A 19745-nucleotide genomic window follows, 5' to 3' on the forward strand; every position below is an offset into this window, starting at 1 on the left:
CTGCCCTTCCTGTGAAACTCTGGAAGATACTTTCTAGCTTTCTGGGACCACTCAGGCAACAGAATCCCCCCAACTCCTACCACCACTCTGGCCCACATAGCCTTCCTCAGGGCCACTGAAAGAAAGATGTTTGGAAGATAGCACTTTTCTCTTTCTTTGGTGCCTTCCATGTAATGATGCTAGATATTCACAACCAAGGCCCAGTCTCAACTTGTAGAGTCAACTGTGAAGTTGAATCCAAGGTTATTAGCTACCAACAAGGTCATTTTAGAGCAATCGTAGAATTTTGGTGTTGAAACTTTGGCCCAGAGGAGCAAAGTGGCAGCTCTAAGATCACAAAGCTATTTGGCAGCAGAACTCGGGTCTCCTGGCTCCTGGTCCAGTGCTCTCCCACTTCGTGCTTTCTCTCAGCTCTGCTCACTGGACGCCCTTACAGTATAGTAGCTCCCTGTCTGGGCTAGCAAACAAGATGACCTCTCGCTTCGTTTCTGGAAACAAATAACCTGGGTTTCCTGCAGTAGAAGAAAAATACAGCGTGAAAGGGAGTAAAGGTGGAATCTGAAATCGGAGTCAGAGATTTAAGTCCAGAGTCCTTCAGCATGGTTTTATCATTGCAAAGAGGTATTCAGTTAAGAGTAGTCCCATCTTTAGGGGCTCCGTGTACATAGCTCTCCAGATTGTTTTTGTACATTGGGTCACATAATGATTAGGATAAAAGCCAAATAGTCTAAAATGCCAAGATAATAGTGATTCTAACAAAACGTGCATTCATGTTTCCTTCAGGATATAACCTGTTTGGTTATAACCAATTTTGGTGGCTTCTGTCTGTCAGAGACCTCGAATCTTGTTGCTCTGCCAACCCTTCTAGCCCTCCTTCCCATGGCCCACATTGGCTCACTGGCACATCCACTTTCTAGCCAATAGATGAGGAAAAGAGGAAAGAGAATGCAGCCCTTCCTATGAAGGGATAACTCAGAAATTGCCCTCAGCATTTTATTTTTATTTTTATTTTTATTTTTTTTTAAAGATTTTATTTATTTATTTGATAGACAGAGATCACAAGTAGGCAGAGAGGCTGGCAGAGAGGCTGGCAGAGAGGGAGGAGGAAGCAGGCTCCCTGCTGAGCAGAGAGCCCGATGTGGGGCTCGATCCCAGGACCCTGGGATCATGACCTGAGCCGAAGGCAGAGGCTTTAACCCACTGAGCCACCCAGGTGCCCCGCCCTCAGCATTTTAAACTCAAATTCTGTTAGACAGACTTTAGCCACATGGCCACAGCTGGATGCAAGGGATGCTGGGAAATGTAGTCTTTGAGTGGCGATGGCCCAACTAATATATAGGGGTTCTATGATAAGAAAGGAGAGAATGGATATGAGAAGATAATCCGTCATCCCTGTCACAGACTTTGAATGAGGGGAATGGGACTGGTACAGCTCCTCTTTCCATGACCCCAGCTCCCCAGTGCCCTTGCCCCACACTCCCTTATGCCACCTACCTAGCTGGTCAAAACAGGAAAAGGCTGGGAATAGTTGGCTCTGGGAGGGTCACTTTCTACCTGTCTACCTATTAGAATATACCTGGGCTACGGGTAGAGCTAATCTTTCATATCTAATAAAGGGTTTGTTTTGTAACCTACATAAGCAACATCAACATGTATGTTGATATGTAAGTTTATGTAGTACATAAACTTATGTAAAACTTTTATTTATGTAAGTTTATGTAGTACATAAACTTACATAAATAAAATAAAATTCTTAATAAATACATAAACTTACATAAATAAAATAATTTAATTAATTAACAAATTAATAAATTCATAAACTTACATAATAAAATAAAATTCTTAAATAAAATAATCTGATCTTCAGTGATTATGATAAATATTTATTATTGATTTAAATTTGAATATTTTTTGTACATGTATTTTTGAATTAGAACTTGGGCCTTGGAGTTAAACAAAGCAGGGTTCAAATCTGCATTTTGCCACTTAATAAATTTATGTTCTTGAGCAAATCATTAACTTTTCAGGGATTCTCTTTTCTCCTCTGTAAATGAAAGTAAGAGTGGTATCTACTTCACAGGACTAAAGAAAGAATTAAATCAGGCTACGTGTTCCTGGAACAGAGAAAACACACAATACATGGTAATAGTAGCCGTATTTGGTATTGGCCAGAGCTAATATCTATAATAATCTATAACCATGCTGCTCCTCCCATATGTCATTCCAGCATAAGGACTTCAAGGGGGAAAAGATCCTAAAGCAAAAGTCTGTGAGGGCATTGGTTTGAAAGTATATCTTTGCTCTCATGGGGAGAGCCTGGGCATGGCTGATGAGAGAGAAGTGAGAAACTTTTTATCCACCTGCTACCTCCAGTCTCTTAATATCTCACTTAACATGGAACCAGGGGACGGATAGGGGAAGTGAGATGCACAGATGCAAGGAGTTAGGACCGGAAGGGGGCTTGGGGTGAGGTCCGAGTGTTCAGCCACACCCCCTTGTGCAGCTGCATGGAAGATGGAGCAGAGCAGAAAGGAGAGGAGGAAGGACTGGGGGCAGACAGCCTCAGGGAGCCTGTAGAAATGGCCGAGATTCAGAGGAAGTGGAGGAAGGGAGCAGGTCTGAGAGGCACGTGGAGGTGGCTGGAGAGAGGTGGGTAAGAGAAAGTCAGCCTGTCTCTGGAGTTGCCGAACCCAGGGCCTGGGACAGTGGTACCGACGCTGTTAATCAAGATGGAGGGGTCAGTCATAGAAGCTGGTACCCCATGAGGTAATCTGCTTATATTGGGCACCTTGATTGGATTTCTTTCTTTCACTCATTCACTTTCTTTCCTCCATTTATTCATTCATTCATCAAAAAAGCATTGCTTAAGCATTCGCTACCTGTCTCCACTAAGCTTTAGGTTGCCAGAGGAATAAGAACTTGCTCCTGCCCTCAAGTGGGTGAGGAGAAGGTGACAAATAAACAGACACTTACAACCTAAGGTGAGTGGTGCTAAGATGGAGATACACCAAGGACACCAGGGGAAGCGTAGAGGAGGGGCGCCTAACCAGACTGGAGGCTGGGGGTCAGAGAAATGAGGTAATGTCTCAGCTGAACTGAGTCATGAAGGATGAGCAGTGGTGAGCCAGGCAAGAGTGGGGAGAAGGGCATTTCATGTAGAAGGAGCAGCAGGTTCAAAGGCCCAGAGGCAAGGAATTGAATGGCATAAATTTGAGCCCTGCCAAGTTCTTATGTATGACTGGAATGTAGAATGCAAGGCAAAGAGATGACATGAGATGGTGCTGGAAGGATAAACAGGGGGACACAACTATGCCATTCTAAGGGGATTATAAAATGGGAAGTGACATGCTCAGATTTGAGGTGTGGGAAGATAACTCTAGCAGGTGAGGTCTATACTGGTGGTGTAGGCAGTGTAGGTGGACAGAGAATCGGAACCCACTGTCATAATTATGGGGGCTTGGCCTTAAGCGTCTATGAGGATGAGATGACCTAAACAGATTCAAGTGACACGAGCAAGTCCCAGTGACAGTATTGGTAACTGGTTGAATGGTAGTTAGAGAGGAGGTGAACACAGAGAGGAGAGTGTCAAGAATTTGTTGTTTGAGTAATGAGAGAGTGAATGCAACATGGGAAGAAATTCCTTGTTTTGTTTTCAGTAGCAGGGGAGAAAAGATGAGGTGAAATTTGGTTATGTTGAACCTCAGCAGCTTGGTAGTTGTTGGGTAGAGATAGTCTAGAGGGGGTTGCAAACCCATGTCTGGACATCAAGAGGGCGGCCAAAGCTGAGAGGCAGATTTGGGAGGTGTCAAGCGAAGGTGGTTCTGGAAGCTGAGGAAGTAGTAGATGAGCTTACCCAGGCAAGATGACAGAGTGAGAGGGCAAGATGGCAAGGGACGACTCCCTGGGAAAAACCAATACCTGTGGGGCAAGCAGAGAAAGGGAGTGGGTGGAGGATATTGAGAAGGAGCAATGAGACAAGTAGAAGGAGACCAAGGAGGAGCATTGTCATGGCTTCCAAGGGAACCAAGAAATTTAAGAAGCAAGGCTAGGCAACAGTACTGAGAGGTACAAAAAGTCAAGTACAGAGAATCATCCCCATTGGATTTACTACAAAGTTGTGTGGTGACCTTGTGGGGCAAGAATATCTCTGTAGTTTCGTAGTGCAGAGAGGCCGGGGAGGGGTGAATCAGAAGTGGAGGCAGCTCCTTTAAGAAAGTTGCTCCTGTGGAGAGGAGGTGGGCGCAGGTGTGCTGGAGAATACTTGACTGTTCTTGAGGTGGGAGAGACTTGAGCACAGTGAGTAATCCCAGAAGGACCCCGTAGGGAGGGGAGGGGATGGAGTCACAGGAGAAGGCGGGCAACAGATGGAATGCAGAGCGCAGGAGGCGAGCCGAGCCCTGCATCCGGGGCTCATGTACCTGGCTGCCCATTTGTCTCAGCTGAGAGCTTTACACTGACCCCCGGGGGCCCTGCCTTCCACGGATTCTGATTTAAGTGGTCTGGAGTGGAGTCCAGGCATTGGTATTTTTTTTTTTTTAGCGATTCTTATGTGCACCCAGGGTTAAGGACTCCCATAGTAAGTATTCGATAAGTCTTTGTTGAATCCTTCTAAAAATTTTGTTGATCAGCAGGCACATTCTCCTTGGCAGCAATGACTACTTGATCATCTGCAGAGGCGGCTCTGAAGAAGTCCAAGGCAGGGTCCCTGCTGTCAAGGAGCTTACAGCCCCAGAGGAGAAATAGGAGTACATGATTTCTAATATTTAAAAGTACTGATCAGTGGCACAGCCTTTGGTAGGGTAAGCTCAGGCCTGGGTGATCAGATGTCATGGGGAAGGTTGGGACCTCAGAGGAGTGGTGGAAGATAAGTAAGCAGGGAAGAGGAGGGGCCTCACATGGGACAGTAGTTATGACAACCCATTTCTTGAGGACATCCCTCATCCCAGCTACTCTACACACATTATCCCAAATATGACAGCTATGCAAGATAGTTCTATATCCTCTCCCATTTTACAGAAGAAGAAACTGAGGCTCAGGGGATTTAATTTCAAGGCCACAGTTATCAATAAGTGGCAGAATCAGGATTCAAGCCAAAGACTCATTGATTCCAAAGCCCGTGTCCTTTCCATTGTAGTGTGCTGGGACCAGTGGGACCCAGACTCCCACTTCCTAGTTAGCACTGTAGCCCCTGGGACATGTTGCTTTCATCTAAGCCTGAAGTGGAGCCTGCTTTCAGAAAGCCTCCAGCTGGGGCCTTCTGGTCAGGGACATGGTGCAGGTGAAGTTCATATACATCCTTCATCAATGTGGGGTTCCTGGACCCGCAGCAGCACTTGGAAACTTCTTAGATATGCAGATTCTCGGGTCCCTTCCCAGATGTACTGAATCAGCAACCCCGGGGTAGGGGGAGGGGAGGCCCAGCAATTTAAGAATCCCTCCTGGTGATTGTGATGCAGCTAAAAATTTGAGAACCGAAGTTTGAGACCTTTTTTTACTGGTACAAATCAAGACCTCAGTTTGCTGTTGTGGCTAGTCTCTGAACATCTGTGATGTGCAAATGTAGAGAAAAAACTGGTGGATTCCAGCCCTGGAAAAGATGTTTCCCTGAATTCTAGCAGCTCAGTACTCTGATCAAGGAACTCAAATGTTAAAAGCAAGATCTGATAAGACGACTGAGTCTCTGTTCTAGAACCATGTATAGATGCCAGTAAAGGGTAACTCTCTGGAAATATGTGATGGTGTTTTCCTCTTTGCAGTTTTAAAACTTGGCCAATCCTAGAGAAAGCAAAGCAATCTGTCGTAAGCAGTTTCACAGGGGCCTCGAGGTACAGTCCTTCTGGAAATTGTCTGGTTCGCTTGAAAAGAACTTCTGGTCATTGATGCATTTCCTGTTTGGTCGTTGACAGGAGGAAGTGATTGGAGATTTGAAACCAGGCACTGAATATCGAGTGAGCATAGCAGCTTACAGCCAGACTGGCAAAGGGCGGCTTAGCTCTCCTCAGCATGTTACCACTTTGCCCCAAGGTAAAATGGGTTCAATTCATTAAGTGTAGAAAAACAATGGCTGCCATTCACTCATCCCTTCATTCGGTGTATACCAATGAGGACCTACTATGTGCCAGGCACTGTGCGAGGCTCTGGTGATGAACCAAAACAGGCACAGCCTTTGTCCTCTCAAAACTTAGTGGGATGGGTCAAGACATTACCTAGTTAAGGTGTAGTCATGGACGGTGGTAAATGCTATTTAGTGCTGTAAGAACATGTAAAGGGAGATCCCATGCAGGGGTGAGGTGAGAATTCCCTGGGAAAATGACTGATCAGTAAGGGGGAATCAGGAAGGGGAGGAAGGAGTGGGGGAGGAGATTTTATAGGCAAAGGGAACCCAACAAAGGCTCATTAAAGTGGCGCTTTACTGGGCACCAGGGGACAAAGGTGGCTCCATCATCACCGTTCACAAGCTCGTTGTGGAGGGAGAAGTAGATGGTAGGTGAGCAGCTCCAGGCCATCTGAGCGGGCTCTGGAGCACTCAGGAGGGAGCCCTCCTCCACCCCAAGGCTGAGGGAAGATTTTAGAAAGATTCATATTTTTGGCCCAAAGTTTGAGAACTACATAGGATTCCTCTAGGAGAGATGGCAAGAAAAAATGTTTCCGTCATAAGCAATAGTGTGAGTAAAGGCTAGGAGATGTGAAAGTCTGGATATGAAAATAGTAATAGCAGTTTCCTTGGGGCGATAAGATTGTGGGTGACTCTTAGATCTTTACACATGAGAGTGGTAGGGCATGTCCCAAACATCCTACCATTGGTATGCATTCTGATGGCCGGGGCAACATACACACACTACACACACACACATGCGTGTGCACTCGCATATGCACACACACACACACACACGCACAAAACTGAACTTGAGTGACAGTAATGTTATGCATTTCATTTTCCTTGCGAATGTCCATTCCAACATGCAAACAGAGATGGAAGGTTACTAGGAGGTGGGAGTGTAGTTGAGGATTCTAAAGGGATTCTATTTTGTGTCCCAGAGATGATGGCGTGGTCTTAATTTAGTTAGATTTCAGCCACAGCATTGAGGGAAGGAGGGAAGCCCTGTTCTCATTTCAAATTTTACATGGTATATTCAGTTGTGATTATTTTTCTGTGTTCATTTGGCTTGGATTTGGAGACTGTTCTGAATAGAGATGTTTCTGTTTTTGTTTTTTTTAATTTTTAATTTTTTATTAACATATAATGTATTATTAGCCCCAGGGGTACAGGTCTGTGTGAATTGCCAGGTTTACACACTTCAAAGTACTCACCATAACACATACCTTCCCCAATGTCCATACTGAATAGAGATGTTTAAACTGTAGGAAGCACATGTGCTTTTTATATATTAAACATCTTCAGCAGCAAAGACGACAGTCAACTCTAAGTGTTTGCTGTCCCACCTAGATTCCTGCCTGCCTCCGACAGCACCCCAGCAGCCACAAGTCACCGTGGTCTCAGATTCTGAGGTGGCCCTGTCTTGGAAACCTGGAAAGAGTGAAGGAAGCTCCCCGATTCAGTACTATTCTGTGGAATTCATCAGGTAAGTTTGTGTGTCACACTCAAAAACAGTATGTATTGACCTCAAGTGTTCCAAACATGACAGAATACTATGTGGAGAGTTATCTCCACTGCACGTGTATTTAAGAGAAGCCAAAGGCTTGAAGACCTATATTTATACTCTCTTCCCAGGCCAGCACCTATCCCCACACCTCTTCAGACCCAGGTCACCTGGTAAACCCAGTGCTCACCCTACGTCTTCCTCATCTCCCCTCTACCATCAGGACTGTCCTACGCTCTGAAAACTCCCCAGGCATCATTACTAACACACCTGCCCACATTTCAAGCTTGAAACTTGCCTCCCTGGCTTTGGAACATTATACCTGAAGTTTAAATATTTGATGATTTTTCTTGAGGAAGGGGGGAAAACAAACAAATATAAGTCATTGTTTCCTCCACATCCTTAATACCGTGAGGTAGGTGTCTTGGTTTGGTTTCCGCTTTTTCCTCTTATCTACCTCTCCAGTTCTTGTTACTTAGCTTATCAGAGGGTAGAAGAGTAATGAGGAATTCTTCCAAAATCTTACAGATAGAAAAACATGGATTCTCAATGCTACTATGTAATTGTAAGCAAAAATAAACAAACAAAAACAAGGCACACATGTGCCTTGCCCTCCCCGCCCCCCCATTCACACACATACATGCACACACCAAACAAAAGGAGTTCCTGATCTAAGGCCCTTCCTCTGAGCTCTAGCTGAGTTAGAGTGTGAACCGAAGCCCCTGGCGGATGCACACAGGTCTGGGGAATTAGTGTTCCCTCCAGTAAAGGTGGTGGTGTTTGTCTAAGGCCTGCTGCTTCATGGATCCATAAAGAGACTAGTTCAACACCTCATTCCCGAAGCTATCTGAAGCTGGGACAAAATGATTCTGCCAAGGGATGCCTGGGTGGCTCAGTTGGTTGGACGACTGCCTTCAGCTCAGGTCATTATCCTGGGAGTCCCGGGATCGAGTCCCGCATCGGGCTCCCAGCTCCATGGGAAGTCTGCTTCTCTCTCTGACCTTCTCCTTGCTCATGCTCTCTCTCACTGTCTCTCTTTCAAATAAATAAATAAAATCTTTAAAAAAAAATGATTCTGCCAAGATTTTGATTAGCCCTGCTCTGTGGCTTGACTTCCTAGCCTTCTCATCTACAGTGGACAGTAGATCCTTGTTTCTTCAGAGAAGTGCTGCTCTGAGTCCCTTTAATGCCTGAGGACAGAGCTCATTTCAAGCAGGACTTGTTGACTAGCAGGTGGCAGAAGCCTGGAAGATGAGGCAGGAATGTAGTGACTGCTGGGACTCTTAAGTCCAGTGGCAAATCTAGGTTCGGGGAGGATCTAATATGTGCCAAGGCAGCCATTTGTCTCCCTCCATCTGTGGGCTATGCTTTCCCCTTTATTGGCTGAATTTTCAAGTAGGCTTTTCTGGTGTGGTGGCAAGATGGCTGCCAGACACCAGAGACTTGCCATCCTCTAGCATAAGTCCCCCCTGGAAAAGAGTGGCCATTTCTCAGTGGACCCATTGGAGTCTCAGTGTCCACTCTAACTGGCCAGTCTTGGGTTCCTTCTCTCTAAGACAACCACTGTGGCCAGGGAAGAGGCTACACTAATTGATCAGGCATTTGCTCATATTCTGAACTCTGGAACTAGGGCCTGTGGGTCATTTACACCAAAGTACATGGATTGAGAGAGTGTAGAAGGGTTGGTTCCTCCAAGGAAAATTGTGGTGCTATTAATGTAAAAGGGGCAAAGCAGATGCTGGGAAAATGAGGTGGGGAAAAGGATGCCCACTGGAAAGCTCCAGACCAATGCTCATTATTGAGGATTATCTACCAGCCCTCCACTGAAGAAATTTGGTAGGCAAAGCCTGAGTGTGCCTGGGGTAGAAAAGATTCTAATCTTTTTCTGTTAGTAGTTAAACATGAAGCACTGAGAGTCCTAAAACTTCAGCTTGCTCATTCTTTTAAAACTCTGAGGTGAACTTAACATTTCTAATGCACTTGTCTAGCATCAGCAAAGCAAAACGTAATACTTTGAAATTTGGGGAAATGCAAAATTTTTCATGGTAGCCCAGCAGGCCATCTATGTAGCCCCCAGCAAATATGATGGTTATCATTTATTTTTAATGTTGTGCTAAAACATGTATTTTGAAAACTGGTTTTAAGTCTCACATATTGGCAAAAGGTAGAAATTGCAGTTTCTTAACCCACGTGCCCTACTGAACGTGGACAATGGAAGGGATTCATTGAGTTTAGAACCAGAAGAACTGGAAGAAAGCTCTTTCACCATCACTTGCCAGCCCGGAAGCCAGGCGTGGGTCAGTTCCTGTCCTGAAACCTCAGTGCCTTTCAGAGTTTGGGGTCCCCCCACAGGCTGGCCAGATACAGTGGTTTGAGAGCACATCGGTTATTTTATTTGGAAGCAAGAATGAGAAGGTGGGGAGAGGGAGACAGGGAAGGAGGATGTATAACTGAGTTCCCGAAGTCACTTCTGCAGGCAACAGGGTCTTCCATGGGGGCTTGATTTCACTGAACTCTTCCTGAAGTATGCACAATTCCTCTCAGACTTGCCCGTCCAAAGGAGAGGTTCACACTGCAGCTGCTGCTGAAACCAGAAGTGGAACAAAGGGAGGTGATGTGGGCCCCCCAAACATTGACCTCCAGTCCTTATCTGCAGTATACGGTTATCTTCCAGCCTTACAGTGTGTGGTCGGGAGGATTGGCTGCAATCCCATAGGAGAAAGAGCTTTGTAGATGTTAAAACCTATGAGAGTGTACAGTATATAGGAGTGTTATGTAACTACGTTTAATAATCCTTCTTCACCAAGAAAAATGCACTTTAGCATTCAGAGCAGTCTAACGTTTGAGGGCTTAGGTCCTAGATTTTTATATATCGACATTTAAAAATTATATACCATTCTAACAAACTGCTAATTTTTAAAAAAGAAAATTACCTTGACAAATGTAACTTTACAGTGTTCTGGAAAACTAGCTTTGAATTCAGAGTTCTTGGACATCTTGGAGTTCCAAATGGAAGGAACAAGGTGAAATGGGGAGAGCTTCCTGCCCCCTGGATCCAGCCCCTATGCTAAGATTTCTGCCTCTATTATCTCTTCCAGAATTTTTGACTCTGGTCAAATGATTTTACCTCAGAACCTCCATTTCCTCCTCTCTAATAGCAAGCTGCTGTAACCCTCATTGCAGAATTGTTGGCTACAGTCTTTACAAAGTGTTTCTACATCATAGACTTTTAATGGCTGTTCATTTTCTTCCCTCCACACCATGATTTCCTTTTACAAAGAAAGAAATTGAGGCTCAAGTGCTTAAATTGCTTTGCCAAGGTAAAGATGATGGGTTGGGGACAGAAACACAATCAGAAATCTCCTGACTTCTAGCGCAGTGCTCTTTTTGTGAAACCCTACATGTCCCTTTCATGTCTGTGATCCGCCTTCTGAGATGGTGGGTGCACAGGCTCAGCCCTCCCAGATCCCTGCTGGGAAGGGACTGTGAGGCCTCTTCTTGGGCTGCTGTTTGCTGCTGTTGTTCCAGAATGAAAGCTTTCACAACTTGTTGTGGTATTTAATGTTTGGCCACAGAATAAATCCCCATATTCATTTGTAAACATCTCAGAGCCTATCCCATTCCAGTGAGTGCTCACAGATATCTTTAGAGAGAGCTTTGTGAGCTCTAAATCAGACACTGCAATTAGTATGAAAAGCTTTGGGGGGTCTTTAGTCATTATTCTGTTTTCCCCAGAAAGGTTTGCTTCATGTTAATATTCAGTTCCTTTTGCCCAGATACCTGTCCCTGCTGCATAAACATCTGGGACAGGCTTTATGTGAGCTGAAAGTTTCTTGTTGTAGCCAAGAGGCAGGCCTTTGGGAACCAAGGCTCAGAAACTGTAGAAATCAGGTTCCTGAGTTATCCTCAGATTTCAGTTCCCCTGTAAGTCCTGTCTCTGGAAGATGAGCTTCTCCTGCCTCTCTCTGCCTTGGTAGGCGCTTATACATCGGTTGTTCTTCTTATTCAGTGAGGATGATGATTTCAAAGGCATTGTTAAGAAATTGTCAAAAAGCTTTTAAAGAGGCGTTTAACTGGCTGGTAAAAGATTAACCACAGCAATTATACTGGACCAGGGTAGGGGGGTTCTGACTGCATGTTTGCTGGTTTTGGTGATATTTCAAGTGGACATTATGTACTTATGGTGCTCTCTTGAGTCATAGGCTTAAGAGAAGCAAATTTCTTATTTCTCATTCAACTTCTGCCTCCTTAAAATGGAGGACATCCATAGGGTGACCCCGTGAAGCAGTGCTCTCAGTGACTTGGTCTCTGGCTCAGGGAGGATGAAGCTTTAGATGAACATAATCTTCTGATCTCCCCCCGAAGTTGGCCCGAGGGTTATTTTTTCACTTCCTCGCTAAGAGTAGATTTTTAAAATATTTAATCAGTGTAGAAAAGATTTGAAGAGGCAAATTCTAGTAAGCCTATATGCTGTAAGATATTTTGCAGTGTTTTTAAAACTTTTACCTGCTTTTATAAAACAAAAAAGTCCTGCATTTGAGGTGAAGGAGAATTTTTTTTTTCTAAAGTGATACTGAAAATTTCTTTGGGGGCAGCAATACTTACTGTTTATTAAAATAAGAACCAAGCATAAATATAGCTACCTATGATTTGAAATATTTTGGCTATAAATATCTGAGAAACTTTTCTCCTTCTGCCTAAGAATTTCCCCAGGGTAAGTGCCTTTCTCATAAGCAAAAAAATATATCCTATGGTGGCAATGAAAACAGAAGGCCTGGAAAAATATTCTTTATCTCTGATGTTCCAATTGGGGTGCCATGCCCCACGTATGCTATCTGTCAGGTGGGTTAAAGTTTTCATTTAACTTAAGTATAGTTTTTCTGTATGTGTGACATGATGGGTTAAAATTATTCGAGCTTTGCTTTGATAGTTGCTGGAAAGGGTAGATAAAGCTTTCAGTGGCTGTTATATTTTTTTAAGTTTTTATTCAAATTCTAATTCATTAACATGAGTGTACTGTTCATTTCAGGTGTACAATGTAGTGATGCAGCATTTCCATACATCACCTCGTGCTCATCACAAGTGCCCTCCTTTATCCCTGTCACCCACTTGACCCAGCCCCCCACCAACCTCCCCTTTGGCAGCTATCAGTTTTCTACAGTTAAGAGTCTGTTTCTTGGTCTTCCCCCGCCCCCTCTCTCCCCCTTCGCTCATTTGTTTTGTTTCTTAAATTCCACATATGAGTGATAGTGGCTCTTTTTAATAAAAAAAAGTCATCACTGTCTTATTTGGAGTCCATGTGAAAGTTTAAAATATTCTATGTATGTGTTAAGGACATTGGTCAAGAAGTGTTGATCTCAGTGTCAGCCCAAGATAGTTATACTAATAAAGGAGAAAAGGCAGTGTGTTTCCTCTTTTCCCGTTCACACCTTTCTACTTAAGTAATTCCCTGGTCCGTTGCAGATGCCTTCCATAATAAGACTTGCAAAATTCATCTTCACACAGGGCTGCTTCTAAGCTGATCGCAGTGCCTACAGATTGGTTTTTCTTGAGAATCTTAAGGTCATACACACTTGGATGGATTTTAAAATATTTCACAAATTGATATTTTTGTCAAAGTCATCTGTCTTTCCATCCCATCAAAAACTCTTCCTTAATCTGCAAGTAACAAATGAATTTAATTAGTTTGCTCACAGGAAGTTACCTTGTAAAGGCTGTTACTAAAATGAAGATGAAATCTGGGATTCAGAATAGAAGCTGAATGGATTATGGATTTTCCTTGAGTAGTTTTAAGGGATGATGTGATTTGACTCATGGTCAAGGTCACAGACTCTGAAGGTTAAAGTTTCTCATTTAGAATTGAGACTTTAGAGAACAAACTCATGGTTACCAGAGGGGAGGTGGGGGGGGGGTGGGGGGGATGGGTGAAACAGGTGATGGGGATTAAGGCATGCACCTGTTGTGATGAGCACTGGTTCTTGTATGGACATGTTGAATCACTATATTGTACACCTGAAACTAATATAACACAGTATGGTAACTATATTGGAATTAAAAACTTAATAAAGAAAGAATTGAGACTTAGTATCCAATTCTTGGTTTCATCTTTCAAGTTAGAATTTGTTCAGATGTGGGATCAGAAGACGCAGTTTGGAGCCGGCCTCTAAACTTGGGCACAAATTGCTCAGTTCCATTTCTCAGCTTCCTTATGTATAAAATCAGGCTGGACCATCTGCTCTCTAAACCCCAGTGACTGACTGCTGTTCTCATGACAAAGGTGAGTACTGCATCAGCTCTGAAGCGAGATCCCTGGTCCAACCCCACCCCCACCCCCACCACTTCCAGGCTGTGTCAGCTTAAGTGGATTATTTAACTTCTCTTTGCCTCTGACAGAAGAATGGGGGTAACAGTTCATTTGCCTCATGGAGTTGTGAGATGAAATGCATTGATGCTCACAAAATGTATAGAACAGGTCCAGGCACACAAAAGTGCTCTGTCAGTGTGAACCATTGTTATTATGGCTTTGGAGATAGGTATCTTCTGCTTTTGTATAGAGCCCTGTTCTTTCCTGGTGAGAAGTCTTTATGTTTGCCATTCTCTGCCAGGATAGTTCTTCTGCCCCTTTACCTGACTAACTCTTATTCATCCTTCTGGAACCCTGCTGAAGTACCACCTCCTCCAGGAAGCCTTCCTTGAACCCCTGCCCCCTCCCTAGACAAGGTTAGGTACACCTGTAACATTTCCTTGCAACACTCAGCACACTTGTAATTAATTACTTGCCCAAGGTCTGTCCTCCTCGGCAGGACGTGAGGGCAACATCTTGACTTGCTCCCCTTTGTAGAACCTAGCACCTAGCCTGGGGTGAATACACCACACATCATATAGGTGCTGGTGAACATTCGGACACAGCAGTCATGGGATTGCGTTTAGAGAATATCCAAACTAGCTGGAATGTTGCACAAGTTCCTCAAGCTCTCTGAGCCCTACTTTCGGCCACTGTAAAGCATGGATAATGACAGTGGCTACCAGGGGAGGCTTGGGAGGATGAAAAGCTTTCTGTGCAGCACTTAGCGAGGTAGCTTATGGAAGATTTTTTTTTTTTTTAAATGTTGGTTCTTTTCTTTGCCCTAAGCCACATGGAAATGGAAATGTATTGACACATGAACTGGAGGCAGGGGGCTCAATGAATCCTTTACCACTAATTTCAGAGGCCACAACACACCTTACTAACTACAGTAGTGTAAGCCAGGCAAAACTCAACATGGATCTGACTGTACATCTCTCTCCTCTCCCCTCATCCCAAGTTATTTATAGCTTTTGTTTTCTTATCATTAAAGGAGTATCGGTATATGGCAATGCTTCAAATGATACAAACTGTAAAACTAACTTGGAAATTCCCCTAGTTATATTATTTCATATTGAATTATAACTTGTGTTTTGGAGCTTTTAATAATATGTAAGTGAATTGCCAACTTTTTTCATAGCATTTTACTAGAATTTTTAGCAATAATTGGGCAAACGGCTATAATATTTAACAGTGATGTAGCCCTGTGTTGGTTTTCCTACCCCCAAAAGCACAGAGCTTAAAATATTTAAAGAATTGTTCTTATACAATTAATTAATTTGGGGAATAATGGAGAAAAAAAGGAGAAATCTTCCTTTCCTTTCAAGAAGTGTTTAGGAAGTTGCACCCTTTAAGTATAAGCCTTCCTTACCACCACCACCAGAATAAGCAAGAATGGGCTTGCTTGATGTTAGCTGAGATTTCATATTAACAAGTGGCACTTTACAAAAAAATTCCTTTTTCTTATCTTTAGTTTCCAAATCCAGGATCTTAGAACCAGCTTCCAGACTAGTGCCTGATCCCAGCCATTCTGGAAGCCAGCAAGTTCCTCCACGTAGGCTCAAAGGGAAGGATGGTCCTGAATGTTTTTGCAGAGGTCTGACCTACAGTTTCACGATTCGATCCCTTAAGGATTCCATCCTTCCTACCATGAGTTACCCTGATGTAACCCCGGGTCAGATTGATGGGAGGTCACGTAAACTGAGTTCTTGTGCAACCGCATTGGGAACCATTTGTAAACTGTCAATGGAAGTGTGCTCTCCAGTTGTCCTGCTTGGGACACATTGCCCGCTGAGTTTATTATTCACCCCATTCTATCCATCTGTTTGTCGTTTGGTTGGGTTGAACCAATTCTTTAATAAAGAAGGCTGAAGCTGGGGGCACCTGGGTGGCTCAGTGGGTTAAGCCACTACCTTCGGCTCAGGTCATGATCCCAGGTCCTGGGTTCGAGCCCCGCGTCGGGCTTTCTGCTCGGCAGGGAGCCTGCTTCCTCCTCTCTCTCTGCCTGCCTCTCTGCCTGCTTGTGATTTCTCTCTGTCAAATAAATAAATCTTTAAAAAAAAAAAAAAGAAGGCTGAAGCTGAAGGTCAAATAATGCGTCTTTTTTTTTTTTAATCTGTGACTACTTAGTGGTTTTGTACTTTTCTTGGCAATTCATTTTAGTACCGAACAAATCCTGCATAAAACCAGTCTGCAAAATGGACAGAGCATCTGAGGCTCTTCCGTGTGTGAGGTTTTCTCTTCCCCTCTTGTGTTCGCCCTGGATAATTTGTGGAATCATGTCTCTTCTCTTCATCTGTAGTGTGTAGATTTCCAAGGGGCCCATGAAGAGAATTCAAGGGGTCCTTGGTCTTTGGTTTGACAAAAATTACATTCTTAGCTTATCAACCGAAATTTAATGTTCCCTTTCATATGAATGTGGTCAACAAAGCACAGTAGTATTAGCAGTTTCTGTGGCTTTGTCATTGATGGAATCACAAGTATGTTCTTATCCCGTTACAACTGTTAAACATATCTCAGGGTTCCAGTCATGCTTATCACTACTTTGAAATAATTGTACTTACTAAATGCATTGCTAGGTATTATTACTTAATGTATTAGTAAAGATGTATGTCTTATTATCATAATCATAATTTTTATTATTTAGATCCGTGTTTTCAATATAATTGGTATCTTTTTTGATCCTAAGTATTTTGTTTGATGCAGTTAAAAATATTATTCTGAGAAGGGTTTATAAGTCTTCCTCAGACGGTTGAAGTGGCACAAAGGTGAAGACTGTTGTCTCTGATCAGGGGTTGGCAAACTTTTTTTCACAGGGTCAGATAGTATTTTGTGCTTTCCCAGCTCTATGGTCTCTGTCTCAACTACTCAATTCTGCCACTGTAGCAAGAAGGCAGTTATAGACAATACCTAAACAAGTGGTCATGATTGTGTCCCCAAAAAATTTTATTTGAAGCTTTCCATGCCCTGATTTAGGACATCATGTTATTCTTAAGGCCAAATTTTGAAGCTGTTTCAATTCATCTTACCCAACCATTATCAGATACCTGGTATGTGCCTGTGTTCATCCAGACATGCACATATTGAATATCTTCTTTGTGCAAAGCATGTACAAGAGATTTAGGGGTCAAACAGCTCTGTCTCTGCTTGGACAATTCAGTGGGGAAGGCAGAGGAGGGCGTAGTCTCAAGCGGTGAGTGGTGCAGGGGCCTAGAGGAATACCAGCTTGACATCTGACACAGTTTTGAAGGAGCCTGGGAAGGCTTCTTACAGAAGCTAAGAAGGACACTTTGGTGATAACCAGGAAAAAGGGAGGAAGACACAGCATGAAAAGAGTCAAGACGCAAGAAGCTACTTGAGTGATGGCTTGGAGGCAAGAGGAAAATGCTCCTGGGATTGCTTAGAAAGTCTGAAGCTCTGTGAGGCAAGATATAAGGCTAGATGAGTAAAGGCATAATACCTTGCCACAAGCAAGAAAGGGTCAGACTATGAGCAAGAAAGGCATAATAACAGAGCTCACATTTGTCCTAAAGGAAATAGGGAGCTATGGGAAGTGTTAAGCAGGAGAGAGACTGATAGTATTTGCATTTTTGAAAGATCACCCCGACTTTCCCAGGAACACAGAGATGAGCAACGCAGTCAGCATGCCTAAAGAGCCTAAAGAGCTCACAGCCTAGTACCAAAGGATATATATATATATAAAATTAGAAGGTGATATAATCGGTGTAATATTAGAATCAGATTTAAGGCATGGGAGAGTCCTGAGCAGAGTAGTTCTGTTTCTGAGATGATGCTTAGAAGGAATAACATGAAGGAAAATATTTAGGAAAGGAGCCTCCCAGTCATCTAAGGTTCTCCCAAAAACATTAAACCATGGGATGTTAGGTTGGATGCTGAGGGAGGGAGGCCACACATATCTCCGGCGTACTATAATTAGGCTTTTGGTCCACTCCCTCTCAGACCAGTCCAGTGGCCTCTACTGTCAAGGCCATTCTGGATGTCCTGCCGAATCCCCTGGAGGACTGTTTTCTGCACCAACGAATTCCGTTCTCAAAAGTATTTCCCTAGCACGATTTAACCGTTCTTAGCCCAGTTTCCTAGTTAATGGCTGATGCTTGAACTTCCTTCCTCAACCCAGCTCCAGCTTTCTAGAGAAAGGGTTCTCAAACTGGGACTAGTTATTGATTAGGAGGTAGTGAGACCAGGTGAGGAGGCCTGAGGGAGAGTTTTTCAAAAGTGAAATAGAACAGAAGAGAGAATATCAGAGAGTATCACACATAGTAAAACTAGGGATTATTTTATGAGACGTATGTTTCAGTTGTGTGTGTGCACATATGCATGCTGTATCCTGGGTCAGTGTCCCGTGTGTGTCTTATGTGGCTCATCCAAAGACTGAAAGACAGTGCCAGAGAGCATGACTTATCTAGAGCATGTTTGAAGTGAGACAGTCTTCATTTGCCACTTTGTACGACACAGTAAGCCATAGATTTCTCTCCGTGTCTGACAAAATGTGCTTTCTTTATTCTTAGAATTTTAGAGTTGAACGCTCCAACTTAAGTATTCTAGGAAAAAAGAAAACAACTTTGATTCCAGTGTTTTTCAGATTACGGGTTCATGATACTTCAGTGGGTGATGAGATCGACTTAGTGGGTTCTTACCAGCTGGGAAAAAAAAAAAAAGAAAAGAAAAGAAGAGAAAGAAAACAGCAAAATGAATAGAGTAAGGTTAAATAGTTTTTCTTGAAATTTTTTTTAGTTTTGTACTCATATGTAAGTCCTATGCATACATACCTCTATTATGGGTATACTGGGTTACTATACGTAAACATATTTGTTACTGTGAATCTGTTAGAGTTAGTGAACCAAGTCCAACCTGCCATCCTGTTCAGAAAGCCTCTGTTCCATCCCTGATGGTCATCCAGCTTCACTTCAATATAGCCACTGATGCAGAGATGGACCGTTTTAAGGCAGCTGGCTTCATTGTCAACCATTCCTAAGTGCCATCAGGGAAGGGTTTCCCTTAATGTTGAGAGACGAGTGCTGCTATAGGCTTCCCTGTAAGGAACCACTGGACCTCCTAGTCCACTATAGACATCATGGAGGTGTCTTTGCCATCTCCATTTGGCACACATGTAAAGACACGGTCCTATGCTCACTGTCTGGAGCCAAGAAATACAGCCCTTTGAACTCTGTGTCAAGTGGAGAGGAGTCCAGATCACCTCCTGGTGAGTGATCAGCCTAAAAAACTACATCTCCCCAGGGTATGGGCATGGGGCCGTTCAACAGCACCTTGCCCAGAGAATTCCTATTGAGTGTGTGACCAATTTTGAAAGTCCAGTTTTGTGCCCCCTGCCTTCCCCCTAGATTTTTGCCATACCTGGTTTTCTCTGTCTTTATATCTGTGCCTTTGGCTTAAAAAAACAAAACAACAACGACAAAAAAACAAACATAAGATTTTACATTTTCCTTTTGAACTGGCTTTTCCCTGGTGTTTCTGTATATGGAGATCATTTTGAATTTTTATTCTGTCATGCATCTTATTTGTAAGGCCACTTCCCAAGCAACTATTTGCATTTCCTAAAGTTTTTCTGGTTATTTTAGATTTTCTTCTTACTTTTGTTGAGGTATGATTGACTCATAGAAATTGTACAGATTTAGGTTGTACAATGTGTTTTCTTAAGGGTGTATAATATGATTTAATACATGTACACATTTGTGTAATGATAGCCACAATCAAGTTAATTAATATATCTATTATTTCACATAGTTACCCTTGTGTGTGTGTGCATGCATGTGTTGAGA

At 43.2% G+C, this 19745-nt stretch overlaps 1 protein-coding gene across 1 annotated transcript in view; it reads left to right on the forward strand.

Annotated features, from left to right (window-relative positions):
- Window positions 1-19745, forward strand: part of EGFLAM (EGF like, fibronectin type III and laminin G domains) — a 200753-nt gene that overhangs the window by 77638 nt on the left and 103370 nt on the right. Inside the window, exons 5-6 of the mRNA XM_047729084.1 lie at window positions 5907-6024; window positions 7448-7583. Coding sequence (XP_047585040.1) covers window positions 5907-6024; window positions 7448-7583 — 254 coding nt within the window. The remainder of the gene's footprint in view (window positions 1-5906; window positions 6025-7447; window positions 7584-19745) is intronic.

This window comes from Lutra lutra, chromosome 5 (assembly GCF_902655055.1).
Source record: "Lutra lutra chromosome 5, mLutLut1.2, whole genome shotgun sequence".
Taxonomy (NCBI): domain Eukaryota; kingdom Metazoa; phylum Chordata; class Mammalia; order Carnivora; family Mustelidae; genus Lutra; species Lutra lutra.